This window comes from Brachyhypopomus gauderio, chromosome 17 (genome assembly GCF_052324685.1).
Source record: "Brachyhypopomus gauderio isolate BG-103 chromosome 17, BGAUD_0.2, whole genome shotgun sequence".
Lineage (NCBI taxonomy): Eukaryota > Metazoa > Chordata > Actinopteri > Gymnotiformes > Hypopomidae > Brachyhypopomus > Brachyhypopomus gauderio.
In genome coordinates, this window is record NC_135227.1 from 18,176,702 (window position 1) to 18,193,068 (window position 16,367).

General features: G+C 43.6%; 1 protein-coding gene across 3 annotated transcripts in view; it reads right to left on the bottom strand.

The window, feature by feature from the left end:
- The window catches only part of LOC143480792 (uncharacterized), a 123,806-nt gene that overhangs the window by 55,205 nt on the left and 52,234 nt on the right, over positions 1–16,367 (bottom strand). For all 3 annotated transcript variants that reach the window (XR_013121877.1, XR_013121878.1, XM_076978632.1), the window contains exon 2: positions 828–953. Coding sequence is in view for 1 of the 3 variants with exons in the window: in XM_076978632.1 (XP_076834747.1) it covers positions 828–953 (126 nt within the window). In the remaining 2 variants the exon portion in view is untranslated. The remainder of the gene's footprint in view (positions 1–827; positions 954–16,367) is intronic.

The window sequence follows — 16,367 nt, forward strand, 5'->3', positions numbered from 1 at the left end:
GTCTGTGTAGGTCTGGGTCAGCCTATGTAGGTCTGTGTCAGCCTATGTAGGTCTGTGTCAGCCTATGTAGGTTGGCTTTCAAGGCATAAGGTAAGAGATGTAACATCCTAAAAACACAGAATCTTACTCCTGCAGGCCCCTCCATCCAGACACAATACTGATAGCAGATTCAACATCAGCTGTTTGATCTACACTGCAGTTTTAGTTCAAGCAGAATATGTTCTGAAGTAAGAGTGCTCTAAATGTGCCAAAAAAAACAAATAAATATTTTATTAATAATTTGCTAAAACTATTACTAGCAAATGCTTCCAAAAACAACTGCCCTGATTACTGAAACCAAAGTACTCAGCTACCCATAATCCCCCATCAACGGTTCCCTTGAGAGAATACAGCCTTGTGTAACTGCCTTCTATAATGATCATATTTATGAGCATGTCATAATTACAGTGTGCTGTTTGCTTATCCGTCCTAAGTTGTGTGTCATTTAAGCTGGTGACAACGCAGCTGATGCGGCCTTTGTGCAATAATTAGCATTGTTTTGTGTCAAAGTCGGACGGTTTGCCAACTAAACACGTCCTGGCAGAAAGGCATTTACATTCACTTTAGTGCCAGACGGATTCAGGGGCACAGAGGCACTTCAGACAGTGGTATGCAACACACCTACACCCCCCCCAGGAGCTGCCATGGTCATGATGGATTCACTGCTCCTAAAGTAGTACTGTAGACCGGTCACAAGGGGTCAGGGGTGCACGTCTGGACTGTTAAATTGCTTTTATAAAACTTTTTTTTTTAAAACATGTACCTCTACTTATCTCACTTCTACACACCTCTCTTCCTCTCCTCCTGCTGCTGGAGGACCTGCCTCTTCCTCCCTTCCCATCTGCCCCGGCGGTCTCCCACCTCCAGGGCGCTGACAGGCACTGTTGCCGAGGTGATGGATGACTCTGTGTCAACTGGTAGAAACAGGGGGGGGGGGGGGGGGGGTGACAAGGAGTGAAAGACAAAGAGTGAGACAGTTCCACTGTGTTTCAGATTCATCACTCTTTTTCTTATGCTGTGTGGATTCACGTGTACATGCTACACAACAGCACGTTCCCCTGAAGGCTCTGCCCAGAGGAGAGGGGCAGGCTCCGGTGTGTCTCAGTAGGTCTCCATAACAAATATATGTGGCTCTATAATTAAACAGGCTTCCTCAAATACCTGATAGCAAAAAGCGAACTACCTCTGGACTGGTGTAGAAAATAATAATACTCTTAGCATTTTATAATTGCCATGACTAAATTATACCATTTATGTCTGTATACGAATGTAATTATTCAACATTATGATTTTTGTATAATTGCATTCAAGGAAAATATTCAATTAATTTGTTTTTCCCAAACATTTCAAGAAACGTTTAATTCCTCTGCGCTGTAGCATTAATTATAAACAAAAACATAAAAAGTGACATTCAAAAATACACACAACATGCCTCTATGCAAAAATATACACACACATAATGTGCAAAAATAGACACACAAACACACACCTATACAGGTGAGTCTTCAATTACGCAAACGTTTATGATTTATTTGTAGTCACAAGTTCAAAAGATCCCCCTAACACCCAGGCTGCCAAATGTCATTCGGCCTCATTCACCGTCCTTAAGAAGAAATGTCTTCTAAAAACTCATGATATTTTCATGATGATTCTGACATTCACAGATGTTTTTCTTAATTGGGATTTGTTCTTAAGGGGAGAACAGAATCAACACACAATTCAAATTACAAAAATTTTGTTATCGTTGATAATACAGTCCATTACATTAGAAGGCATTATGGTCTTATAAGAAATTTCGATTCACATCAGTTATGTTGATGTGGGAATCATGGCATGCCAACCAATAATCAGTGAAATAACAAACCAAAAGTTGCGTCCATGCAGTCATTTAGCAAAAAAAAATTAATTGTTAGAAAAAAAGTCAGAATCCTTGGGCCTTCAGGAATCAAGCCCTGAATGTTTCCATGCCAACCCCAAAGGATTTTTCCATGTTTACTACTGACATATTAAACGTTACGTTATTCTCAGATTATTCGCCAAGCCCAGACCCTACTCACTCAGCACAGAAATACGCACTTTCTTCCGAAAGTAAGATGAAGATGAGGAAGAGGAGGATGTGGTGGAAAGATATGGAAGGGCAAACAGAGCAGTTGATTTATAGCTAACTCGGCTAACAGTGACTTTCCGCTGTTAATGAACGTGAACATGTGAACCAATACGGCTATGAATCTGCTCACATCCTTAGCTAGATGTAACAGTAAAATTTTAGTCCTCTTCACTTTCCTTTTTACAGAACCCTGGAAGAGCTATGGAGGGGGAATGAAAAAAAAGTTACTCTTCTGCGAGTTTTTTTTTTCCCCCCCTCACAAAGTTTTTCAGTTTACTTAAAGATTTAGCACAACGCTGTGGGAGAGGTTCACGAAGATTTAGTTTTGAGACTGGCCTGAAATAGAAACATTATACAGCACATTTACAACTACACTAACAAGGTACAGTTCAACCTAACTCTTGGACATCGATAACAACTCGCTCACCTCACTTCCACTGTAGCTCAGAGACTGCACTGCAGTTCAGCAGACCGCAGCTCTCGAGGACACAACGCCCCACGGCTGCAGACTGGTACAGCAGACTTACACCGGCTCAGAGGACAGAGGAAGCAGCGTGTAAGCAAGCAGACCTGCTAGCCAAGCTAAAAGCTAACGCTAACAGGCCAGTTGTTCCTTCTTTCTCTCTAGCCAATGTTCGCTCACTGGAAAGCAAAATGGATATTCGACTGAGAACAAACGTTCATCAGGAAATAAGAAATGGTTGTGTTTTTCTCCTGATGGATATGTAGGTGAATAACATGGCAGAATTGTTTTGTTTTCTCAAATCAATGGACTGCTACTGTTCCGTGTTGACCAGAATCATCTGTCTGGGAAAACTTGCACATATATCAACAACAGGGCCGGCGCTAGGGGGGGGCAGAGGGGGGCATTGCCCCCCCAAATTGTGTCTTTGCCCCCCCAAGCACAATGCAAGCAACGGCTTTTTTTAATTATCTCTGAACCAATCACAAAAATGCATTTTGCTTTACAGCGTGAAGATATTTCCTTGCTTATTCCTGATTGGCTCTTTGAGTTTTGAGTCATATAAAAATCGGCAGACCGCCCCAAACGGTTCAGTTCGGCAGTATTCTGTTAGTGCGAGTGAAAGACAGGTATACTGGTAAACACTCTTCTGAGTTTAAACTGACTTCCACATGGTAATATTTGCTTAACTGTGGTTTTTCGTTGCTTTAATGTTACTCACCTCTTACGTAGGTGTTGCTTAAATTATTTTATTAGCCGTTAGCGGTTAGGCTAACTTGGTTCTCCTAAACCTGCGCGAACGGCGGAAGCGTTTAAATACTTGCCGCGCAGTGTTGTCCGAAACGATATGTGGTAATAAAAAACAGGGGAATGAACATTTACCTGACGAATTTTAATGTTGCTTTTTCAGATTTGAAAAGTGCTGGAATTTAGGCTAAAGTACTTGAAAATGTTGAAATTGTAACTACTTCGTTTCACAACAAATATCTGTCTGAATGAACAGTTCTCTTGTCTTAGGTTAACAAATACGAGCCTCTTGTAATTCCAGGACGAAACATGAGAGAACGTGAAGACGTTAAGATTGGGCGTTTTGAAAGTGTGATTAAAAAAGCGAATTATTTTGAGTATATGTATAAATATTTAACTTAATTAAGTTTAACGTGCTGAGAAATATTGAACTGGACCTTTAAAGTGAGGTACAAGTGCTTTAATTCCACCTTGTATAGGTGTATGAACCCGGCAAACATGACATTGTTCATTGCGCTGAGGCGCGGCGCGCGCGAAGTTACAAAATTCGAGAGGTGCACGACAGCGCGCGAGGCTGCTCTTTCCCCCGTGCAAGCCGTCGCGGCTCATGGTTTAAACCACATATGTCAAAGTCAAAGCCCGCGAGCCAGATCCGGCCCGCGAATTGATTATCTATGGCCCCCTGGATGATATTGAATTACTATTAGAACCGGCCCGCAGGCTACAGCTGCCCGATGGTGTTTTGTACGCACAAACACTACATTCCCCACAATGCAACGGTAGCCCGCGAAGTCACTGCAGCGCGAAGCGTCGCCAGGGTCCGCGCGGCGAAAATGACGTAATCGCAGTGGCTCCGCCAGCGCAATGAACAAAGTCATGTCTGCAGGGTTCATACACCTTTAAAAGGTGGAATTCAAGCACTTGTACGTCACTTTAAAGGTCCATTTCAATATTTTCCAGCACGTTAAACTTAAATATGTTAAATATTTATACATATACTCGAAATGATTTGAAATAATTCGCTTTTTATTCACATTATTTAATGGTTGTTTATTTTCCCCAATCTTAACGTCTTCACGTTCTCTCATGTTTCGTCCTGGAATTACAAGAGGCTCGTATTTGTTAACGTAATACAAGAGAACTGTTCAGTCAGACAGCTATTTGTTGTGAAACGAAGTAGTTACAATTTAAAACATTTTCAAGTACTTTAGCCTAAATTGCAGCACTTTTCAAACCTGCAACACAAAGCAACATTAAAATTCGGAGTCGCGCACTATGGTCACTCGCGAAAGTATAAACCTAAATCAGCAGTCAGAGCAGACATCAACGTTCAGCTATCCCCCTTCTCAAAAATGACTAAACGTAAGGTGGACACTGAGAACGGGTTTCAAGCCAGGTGGGAGGCAGAGTACATGTTCACGGAGGTAAAAGGTAAACCTGTGTGTCTTCTGTGTGTCTTCATGTGATTTGTCTTTGAAGGAAGTTTGCTTTTATCTGTTTGCCTGTTGAAAAATGTTTTCACTTGAAATTACTGACAGATCCATAAGAAAATTGTGCTTTATTCATTTAAACATTAAATAATATACACTGTGTTAGGTCTTGGTTCAATAGGCTATGTGCAATCATTTCAATATGTTTTAATAAACATTGAACCAGTCCGGCCCTCGGCTTGTAGCAAATTTGTTTTTTTGGCCCTCTGTGTTTTTGACTTTGACATCCCTGGTTTAAACGATTCCTCGCCATCACAGCCAGTATTGTTATACTGTGCATAAATACCGCATTGTACCAGTACGTTTCATAACATCAATAAAAACTTCAATACTTTACCAGATTTTTTACCATTAAAGTGCAGTAGATAGATTTCTTATTTTATGTACTTTCATATTTTTTTCTTTTTCAAAATAGAAATGTGACGAATACTCCCTTTTATAACAGAATTTGTATTCTTTTGTTTTCTTTATATTTTAATTTCCCAGTAATATAAATATTCTCACTCATTCCTATTTCCATGTTTGAATATTCTCAGTCTGTGTATAGGTACATTTGTCAGCCTTTCAAGAAATAGAGTTGTTCTATTAGTTATGGCAGTATTGAAATGAAATACAATTAGATAATCTTTGTTCTCCATTTACATAATCAACATGTATTTTTTAATCATTGTGTTTTAAGTTTTAAGTTCGAAAATGTGCATTTTTATTTCTTTACCTAATACATCACTTTAAGCCAGTATCAATAGTCATCATTCATGCACAAATCAAGCCTTGAATATATTTCTGGCTTCATAAACATGACTATCAACATGCCCCCTCATTATGTTTTACTGCCCCCCCAAGCAAAGCAGTCCAGAACCGGGGCTGATCAACAATCAGTAGTGAACACACTGTTCTCTACTCAATAGCCATAGCCCTTAGGCCAGGCGTACTCAACTAAATTTGTCCGTGGTCCAATTATGGCAGATACCTGTGACCTGAGGTCCGGTGCGGCCTGGGTGGCGAACGTAAGTTGTTGAAGCGGGGGGGGGGGGGGGGGGGGACGGTGCGTGAACGGTGGAGGCGTTTATACTTTCGCGAGCGTCACTGCAGTGTTCTCCGAAACGATAGGCGTTCTGTCCGAAACGATGTGGTAGAAACACCCCTCAAAACTGGGGAATGAACATTTACCTGACCAATTTTAATGTTGCTATATGTTTCAGGTTTGAAAAGTGCTGGAATTTAGGTTAAAGTACTTTAAAATGCTTGAAATTGTAACTACTTGGTTTCACAACAAATATCTGTCTAACTGAACAGTTCTCCTGTATTAGGTTAACAAATACGAGCCTCTTGTAATTCCAGAACGAAACATGAGACCGTGAAGACGTTAAGATTGGGCGTTTTTTAAATAAACAACCATTAAATAATGTGATAAAAAGCGAATTATTTCGAGTATATGTATAAATATTTACCTTAATTATGTTTAACATGCTGGGAAATATTGAAATGGACCTTGAAAGTGACGTACAAGTGCTTTAATTCCACCTTATAAAGGTGTATGAACCCTGAAAACGTGACTTTGTTCATTGCGCTGAAGCGCGGCGCGAAGTTACAAAATTCGAGAGGTGCACGACCTCGCGAACCGACAGCGCGCGAGGCACTCGCGCACACGCGGAGCCACATCGATTACGTCATTTTCGCCGCGCGGACCCTCGCGCCGCACGCGAAGCGTCAACCAGGCAGGCTTGTTGTTGAGCGGGGGGGGCGAACGTAAGTTGTTGAACGGGGGTGGCAAACGTAACACTCGTGACGGAGTGTTTTTTCAATAGCCCTGAAATAAATGCTACGGTTTTGTTTTGGTCCGTATCCAGTTAATCAGGAATGAGATTGGGTCCGGACAGGACTGCGTTCGGGTCCGGATCCGGACCGCGGACCGGATCCGGACCGCGCCAGTTGAGTACCCCTGCCTTAGGCCATAAACTACTTTATAATAAAATGCCAGCCACATTATTTGCTACGGGAGTTCACAATGGTGTTCATCATCGCAGAGTACATCCCCAACGAGGGGAAAGCTGCTCAGGGAACTTCAAGACAATATGAAGATACCTGTTCACTCCAAAACACGCACCCAGAGCTCCATGATTACAGCTGAATTTTGTTGTGCCAACCTGATTTATTATTATTTTTTTAACCAAAGTTCCACCAGCACGTCATCACTGCCACCCAAAGACACACTATCATGTACACAAACAGACGTGAGACATAAGGAGTGGGACACTGTCCCCTCGATCACATCTCAATCACGCTGGTCCCGGCCTACCGGCCTTTTCTGAAGTCCAGAAAAACAAAAGCAAATCTGCGAGGCCCAATGACACGGCCTTCATGATCCAGGACATGTTTGGAATGAGTGGTCTGGCAGATGGTCAGAGATGCAGTAATCAGCAGCTGAGTAGATGTTATAGCCACCAGAATAATCATCACAGAATCCAGAAACAATGCCTGGATACACGGGTCCACTCTGTGATGACAACCTGGGACTCCGCATTCAGAACCTGAGACTCATTGGCAACGCATCTGCACTGAGGATGTCCTTACGGAGGGTCAACCCCTCCCGCCACAAGGGCGTAGGCCTAGACAACGTCCCAGGCCAGTTCTTCACGGAATACACCTTGCAGCTCTCACAGCACTTTTACACCAGTGAGGAACTCTTCCACATTTCCGAGAACCGTGGCGCAATCAGAGAACCAGCTGGCGTTTTGCTGGAACCAAGTATGTGTTGTCAGTGGAGGGTGTGGTATAGCAGAGAATGGTAGTCAGAAGATGGCGGAGTGCATCCAAAAAGCATCGGAGAAGACACCAGAAACATCACCTAACATCGTTAATGACCAATGACGACTGCTTCCACCGCTGCGGACGAACTGTTCCAAATTAGGTTCATGAAACGGAACAGTTCTGGATCCTCGTTGGTAAAAATGTGCTGTCGGGAGGTTTGTGGTGGTGGTGACGCAGGAGAAGCAAAATCCGAGGGAGAGATTTAAGAGAATCTTTATTCTCCATAAATGCTCAACTCAAAAATAAAAAGCTGGCGAAGCAGTAGTAACAAGTGGAAGTGTTGTGCAGGTGTGTGATAGCAGCTACTGGCGACAGGCAGGGCCGCTCTGACAGCAGGTACCTGTGGGCTTAAACAACAGAGAGGAACAACAGGGATAAACACGGAGCAGGTGTGTGCAGTGAACTAATAAGTGGGAGATTGTGAGCAGGGCAGATGCTGTGTGTGTGTGTGCGTGTGTGTGTCTCTCTCATGCTGGGTGGTCAGCGCACCATGACAAAGTGCTGATGGACGTCTTCAACATTTCACATTCCCAGGTGACTATCCTAACATACCTAACGACCACCACCGTGATCCCCTGCTAGGATTGAAAGAGTTCGACTGTGACGTGCCTGAATGACCATCACATGGCAGCACTCACCCCAGTAATCATGAAATGCGTTGAACGGTTATGGCACAAATGAAGATAATAAATGAGATCACCATAGATCCCCACCAGTGCACTTACAGATTCTCTATGGCAGACACTATTTCATCTGTGCTACACCAGACGAGCAAGAACTCCTGTGCTACACTGTTCCTGTGCTACAGTGCCGCTATGCTACACTTCACCTGTGCTACACTGCTCCTGTGCTACACTCCGTAATTCCTGTGCTACACTGGTCCTGTGCTACACTGCTCCTGTACTACACTGCTCCTGTACTACACTCCATAATTCCTGTGTTACACTGCTCCTGTGCTACACTGGTCCTGTGCTACACTGCTCCTGTGCTACACTGCTCCTGTGCTACACTCCGTAATTCCTGTGCTACACTGCTCCTGTGCTACACTGCTCCTGTACTACACTGCTCCTGTACTACACTGCTCCTGTACTACACTGCTCCTGTACTACACTCCGTAATTCCTGTGCTACACTGCTCCTGTGCTACACTGCTCCTGTGCTACACTGTTCCTGTACTACACTGCTCCTGTACTACACTCCGTAATTCCTGTGCTACACTGTTCCTGTGCTACAGTGCTCCTGTGCTACACTCCGTAATTCCTGTGCTACACTGCTCCTGTGCTACACTGCTCCTGTGCTACACTCCGTAATTCCTGTGTTACACTGTTCCTGTGCTACACTGCTCCTGTGCTACACTGCTCCTGTGATAAACTGCTTTGTGAAATTCAGTTCAACCTTTAACATGATCATCTCTCAAACCTTAATAGAGACACTGACACTATTTGGACTGATCTCATCCTTGTGCAACTTCGTACTGGACCTTTTAAGAAATAGACCAGACCATCAGAATCTCATCCTCCCCAATTATCCTAAATACCATTCCCCCCAGGGATGTGTCCTGAGCCCCCTACTGTACACACTGGTGAACTACAACTGCCGAGCACTGAGCACAGATGACATGGCAGCGATACAATCCCTCACTCACAGTGATGAGTCCTAGTACAGGCAGGGAGTGGAAACGTAGCAGGTCTACTGCAAAGTAAACAACCTCTCCATCAATGTAACTAAAACAAAGGAGATGACTGTGGCTCTCTGAAAGACCAGCTCAACTCCGAATAGCAGATGAGGTGGTCTCCTGCTTTAAATACCTGGGTGTGCACCTGTCTGATAAAGTTAACTGCAACATGAACACAGCCAGTATGATGAAGAAGGCTAACCACCCTCAGCGTTCTGAGGAGGCTGTAGTGGACAGTGTCCCCTGCACTTTACTGAACAACTGCATCTAACTGCATAGGTTGTCTAGTGAGGCAACAATGCCCTAACCCTAACCAACTGCATAGGTTGTCTAGTGAGGCAACAATGCCCTGATGTGAACAACTGTAACCATGTTGCCAATAATGATTTGATGTTGCCAATAATGATTTGATTGTGATCCTACAATTCTACTCCACTATTTCAACTCTTAGAGAACTTTATTCTTTTCACACATATTCATTTTTTTTTTACTAATTTTATATTAATATATATTCAATTACATTTTGTTTTCCAACTATTTACCTTTTATTGTTTATGGTATTTATTGTGTGCTCTATCCAACCAGGACCTCAGTCAGTTCATTCCCTTTCATGTATACTCATATATACTCATGTATACTCATATATACTACCTTATTTATTTATTCAGTAAATTGTTTCAGGCAATTGATGCTGTTGCATAGCACTATTATTTCACAAAAGGAACTGACGATTCTTTCCTTCTATGTCCCCTTCATAGCTCAATAGCCTCAACAGCCCCCCCCCCCCTAGGTACATTACTGAAATATAACATTTTCAAACAAAATCAAAGACGTATTAGACCTGTGCTGCATTATTACTTTTTCGCAGTCGATAAAACCCAATTTCTGAAACTATGTCTCCTTATGTCAAAACGTAACACACAGCAGCCAAAGCCACGCGCACACACGTGTTGTGTGTTGTGTATATATTGTGTGTGGTAGTCTTGTCCCGTGTTCGTCTTTGTGAGTCCATATCGTGAGTGTTTCCTGTTTTGTGTCTGCTACCTTAGTAGCCATTAAATGTTAAATAAACTGCGTATTTGAATGCAAACTCATCTCTGCATCGTACAAGCCTCCCAGCATTACATTCACAAATATACATTTATGCATATACAGTACACCATAAAGTAAAACACAGTGAACAGTTCTGCAACACATGCTGTATATACTGTAATACACAACAAAAAAACATACAAAATTAGTTAGTGTCCACCTTCTCTTGTATTTGGGTCTGGCTACAAGATCTTATGGACATCACAGCTAATGTCCTCTCTGGCCACACAGCGGGGGAAGGACTTTCTGGAGTGACGTCTCCTCCCCCGTCATGCTCCCCTATCAGTGTCTCCACCAGCATTCTCCATCACCTGGTGGAGGGAAATGAGATGCTGTGGTTGGCGACCACCTCCATGCCAAAAAGATCTCAATAGGAACGGAAAGTATGGAGGAGGTGAAACACAACTAATTGTGGTTGTTCAGTCAACCGGTTTTGTACTTGAGCAGCCCGGCAGAAATGACAAGCGACTGCAAAAAAACGCTAAACTCTGAAAAAACTAGAGAAAAAAAAAACATTTCATGTGAATTTGATTCAGAATTCTGAGAAATAATGTTACAATTAAGCAAATCTTTTTACAATTAAATGTGGCCAAATGGGCTTCCGTAGAGTTCTGTGTGCACACAGTACTGCAGCTTCATGCCCTTTTATGGGCAGTGGTGGGGCATGTACTTATGCTAATTAGAAACATGCCCTTTCGATTTTCAAGGACAACAGGATTAACCATAAGAACAAAGGTGCAAGCAGTTCTGTGGTTTACAAACATCTGAATCTAAATCTGACTTTTTCTTAGGAACAGATTTAAGAAAAAACTTAGATACAAAGATATTAGTGAATGAGACCCACTGTTCTTAGAGCAGTAGATCCTTGGCAACAGCACACAATCTTACAGCCGAAATCACCCAACAACACACACAATCTTACAGCTGAAATCACAAAACAACACACACAATCTTACAACCAAAATCACCCAACAACACACAATCTTACAACCGAAATCACCTAACAGCACACACACTCAAAGCTGAAAACACCTAAAACACACTTTTACAGCTGAAACCACCCAACAGTACACACACTCTTACAGCCAAAATCACCCAACAACACACACAATCTTACAGCCAAAACCACCCAACAACACATACAATCTAACAGCCGAAATCACCCAACAACACACCCTCTTACAGCTGAAATCACCCAACAGCACACACACGATTACAGCCAAAACCACCTAACAGCACACACACTCTTATAGCCGAAATCACCCAAAACACACTCTCTTACAGCTAAAACCATCCAACAGCACACACACTCTTACAGCTGAAAACCACCCAACAGCACACATGCTTATGGCTGAAACCACCCAACATCACATGCACTCAAACAGCCAAAACCACCCAACACCACACACACTCCTGAACTAACCACCCCAACAGAGCTGTAATTCGTTTTTTCTCCCTTCATACTGCTCTCAAATACATTTCCTGAAGCCACATCACTGCCAGGATGAACAAGTGGACTCTGCTGGAGACTGTCATAAACAATTGCAGCATGCATTGTATGTATAAGGGCCAGTTCCAGACAGAAAGGAGAGAAAGGGTTTGCAACAGTACGTGGGGATACAGCGATTTGCAACCAGAGACAATGAAACTAGGAGAACTAGACCACCCACAGGAGATTTGGTCTTAAACAGAAAACAAAGAATAATGTCTGCAACATAACATACTATTCTTCTTAGACTCAAACATTACACCACCATACAGAGCAAAACTACACCGAAAAACAACCAATTTATTAGCAACCCCTACCGTGTACCTATTATATAGGTGCTATTCATAAATATCCAGTTAGACTAGTGAGAGAGAGAGAGAGAGAGAGAGAGAGAGAGAGAGAGAGAGAGAGAGAGAGAGAGAGACCACTGCAGGCTGGATATTATTTGTGTGTCAGGTAATTTTGTGTGACACGGTAGTGTCATGGTTACGGACACCGAGCTGGTGCTCGGCGATGCTTTTCAAACAGTGGTGCTGCTGGGAGTTTTGCATGTGTCAGTGTGGTTGCTACCCAAAATATTTAGGCTGTGATCAGAAACCGGTCGCTAATTAAAGGCTATAGGGAGCCTAGCATGGTGAGCATATACTGTAGTAGATTGTTATATGGTGGTTCTGTACAAACACACTCTCTCTCTCTCTCTCTCTCTCTCTCTCTCTCTCTAATCCAAAAATATAATGAATGAATGTATGTGTTTCTCCTCAATTCAGGTCCCAGGTGACACAGCTAAATGAAGTAATGTATAAGTAAACCCCACCCCCCCCCCCCCCCCCCCTCTTCACTGTGCATGTGCAGAATGAGCATCTCCACTGAAACAATAATGGCTAAATGTAAATGTGTTTTAATTCCTTACAGGACCTAGGAGAGACACCCTAACTCTGGGTTCAAGTGAGGTAGCCATAGGCAGGCCATCTCACCTCCCCTGTGCCTGTACTACAGTACGCACACACTCAAACTGCACCAAAGTTCAGAGCACACATGAGTTTTCACTCATTACAGGCCCTCTGTGAGACATTTCTCCCTGTGGGTCAGACGCGCTAACCTCGGCTTCTTTTACCTGTCTGCTGAACGCACAGCAGCACAGCGCTAGCTACACTCGTGTCATCCGGCTCGTGCACGGCGGTGATGGCTCAGGACAGGCCTCATGCAAAGGCCTCTGGGTAATAGAGAGGCACTACTGAAGTGCAGTGATTCATTCAGATGAATCAAAGTGTCCTGTGGATGTGAATAAGAGTGATGAGTAACCGCTTGTGCATTTACATGTGAAAGCTTCACTCACTGCCTTGGGCTGCAGTGATGCAACTGGGGACAGGAGGATGGGTACAGTAATCCCAGGGGCCACACACACACACACACACACACACACACACACACACACACACACACACACACACTCACTCTCACACTCTCACACTCTCACACACACACACACACACACACACACACACACACACACGTATACACACACACACACACACACACGTATACACACACACACACACACACACACACACACACACACACACACACACACACACAGATGTACTCCCACACACACACACACACACACACACACACACACACACACACACACACAGATGTACTCCCACACACACACACACACACACACGCACACACACACACACGCACACACACACACACACACACAGATGTACTCCCACACACACACACACACACACAGATGTACTCCCACACACACACACACACACACACACACACACACACACACACACACACACACACACACACACACACACACACACACACAGATGTACTCCCACACACACACACAGATGTACTCCCACACACACACACACACACACAGATGTACTCCCACACACACACACACACACACACACAGATGTACTCCCACACACACACACACACGCACGCACGCACGCACGCACGCACGCACGCACGCACGCACACACAGATGTACTCCCACACACACATATATACAGATACACACTACCTCATCGACAAACACACACTCATGCACATTCATACACACACACACAGATGTACTCTCACACACATATAGACAGACACACTACCTCATTGACAAACACACACTCATGCATATTCATAAACACACACACACACACACACACACAAATATACACAAAAGTACACAGACACACACATGCAGTTGCTTGTTATAGGTGGCAAAAGAGCCAGGACTGTAGTCAGAGAGAACACGGACATGCTGCACACACACACACACACACACACACACACACACACACACACACACACACACACGACGGACAACTGTGTGTGTCTTGTGCTCTGAACTCCATTAAACTAAAGCACAGACTCATCCTGTGTACATGTACAGTTGTATAACATGCATTCTTATCTACTGAAATGGAGCCGTGTCCTGACCACTGAGGACTGTGGTCAACTCCTCTGCCGTTTGCTCAAGCTCCAGGCCTTACGTGCCCGGTGTGGATGTGGGGGGGTGTGACCTGTGATGTGTTACCCCGGGGGAGCTCCTCCACTCTCCACCCCTGGGGGGCGCTGCTTGAGAGAGGAGTGTGAGAGAGGAGCGGAGAGCAGAGCATCCCGCAGGGACTCCAGCAAGACTGTCCCGCTCTCACCCTGCAGTCAGTGCCCCAGGGCAGAGATGAACTTCAAACAGGGCTTCACACACACTACTAATGCACTGATACATGCACATACACACACAGATCACACACATAGCCCCACCCATGCACTGACACATGCACATACACACACAGATCACACACACTACTAATGCACTGATACATGCACATACACACACAGATCACACACACTAATAATGCACTGATACATGCACATACACACACAGATCACACACACTACTAATGCACTGATACATGCACATACACACACAGATCACACACACTAATAATGCACTGATACATGCACATACACACACAGATCACACACACTACTAATGCACTGATAAATGCACATACACACACAGATCACACACACTAATAATGCACTGATACATGCACATACACACACAGATCACACACACTACTAATGCACTGATACATGCACATACACACACACAGATCACACACACTACTAATGCACTGATACATGCACATACACACACACAGATCACACACATCACACACACTACTAATGCACTGACACATGCACATACACACACACAGATCACACACACTAATAATGCACTGACACATGCACATACACACACACACATCACACACACTACTAATGCACTGATACATGCACATACACACACAGAACACACACACTACTAATGCACTGATACATGCACATACACACACACAGATCACACACACTACTAATGCACTGATACATGCACATACACACACAGATCACACACACTACTAATGCACTGATACATGCACATACACACACAGATCACACACACTACTAATGCACTGATACATGCACATACACACACATCACACACACTACTAATGCACTGATACATGCACATACACACACAGATCACACACACTACTAATGCACTGATACATGCACATACACACACAGATCACACACACTACTAATGCACTGATACATGCACATACACACACAGATCACACATAACTCCACCCATGCACTGATACATGCACATACACAGATCACACACACTAATAATGCACTGACACATGCACATACACACACAGATCACACACACTACTAATGCACTGATACATGCACATACACACACAGATCACACATAACTCCACCCATGCACTGATACATGCACATACACAGATCACACACACTAATAATGCACTGACACATGCACATACACACACAGATCACACACACTACTAATGCACTGATACATGCACATACACACACAGATCACACACACTAATAATGCACTGACACATGCACATACACACACAGATCACACACACTACTAATGCACTGATACATGCACATACACACACAGATCACACACACTACTAATGCACTGATACATGCACATACACACACAGATCACACACACTACTAATGCACTGATACATGCACATACACACACAGATCACACATAACTCCACCCATGCACTGATACATGCACATACACAGATCACACACACTAATAATGCACTGACACATGCACACACACACAGATCACACACACTACTAATGCACTGATACATGCACATACACACACAGATCACACACACTAATAATGCACTGACACATGCACATACACACACAGATCACACACACTACTAATGCACTGATACATGCACATACACACACAGATCACACACACTACTAATGCACTGATACATGCACATACACACACAGATCACACACATAACCCCACCCATGCACTGATACATGCAGATTAAAACACAGACATACAAA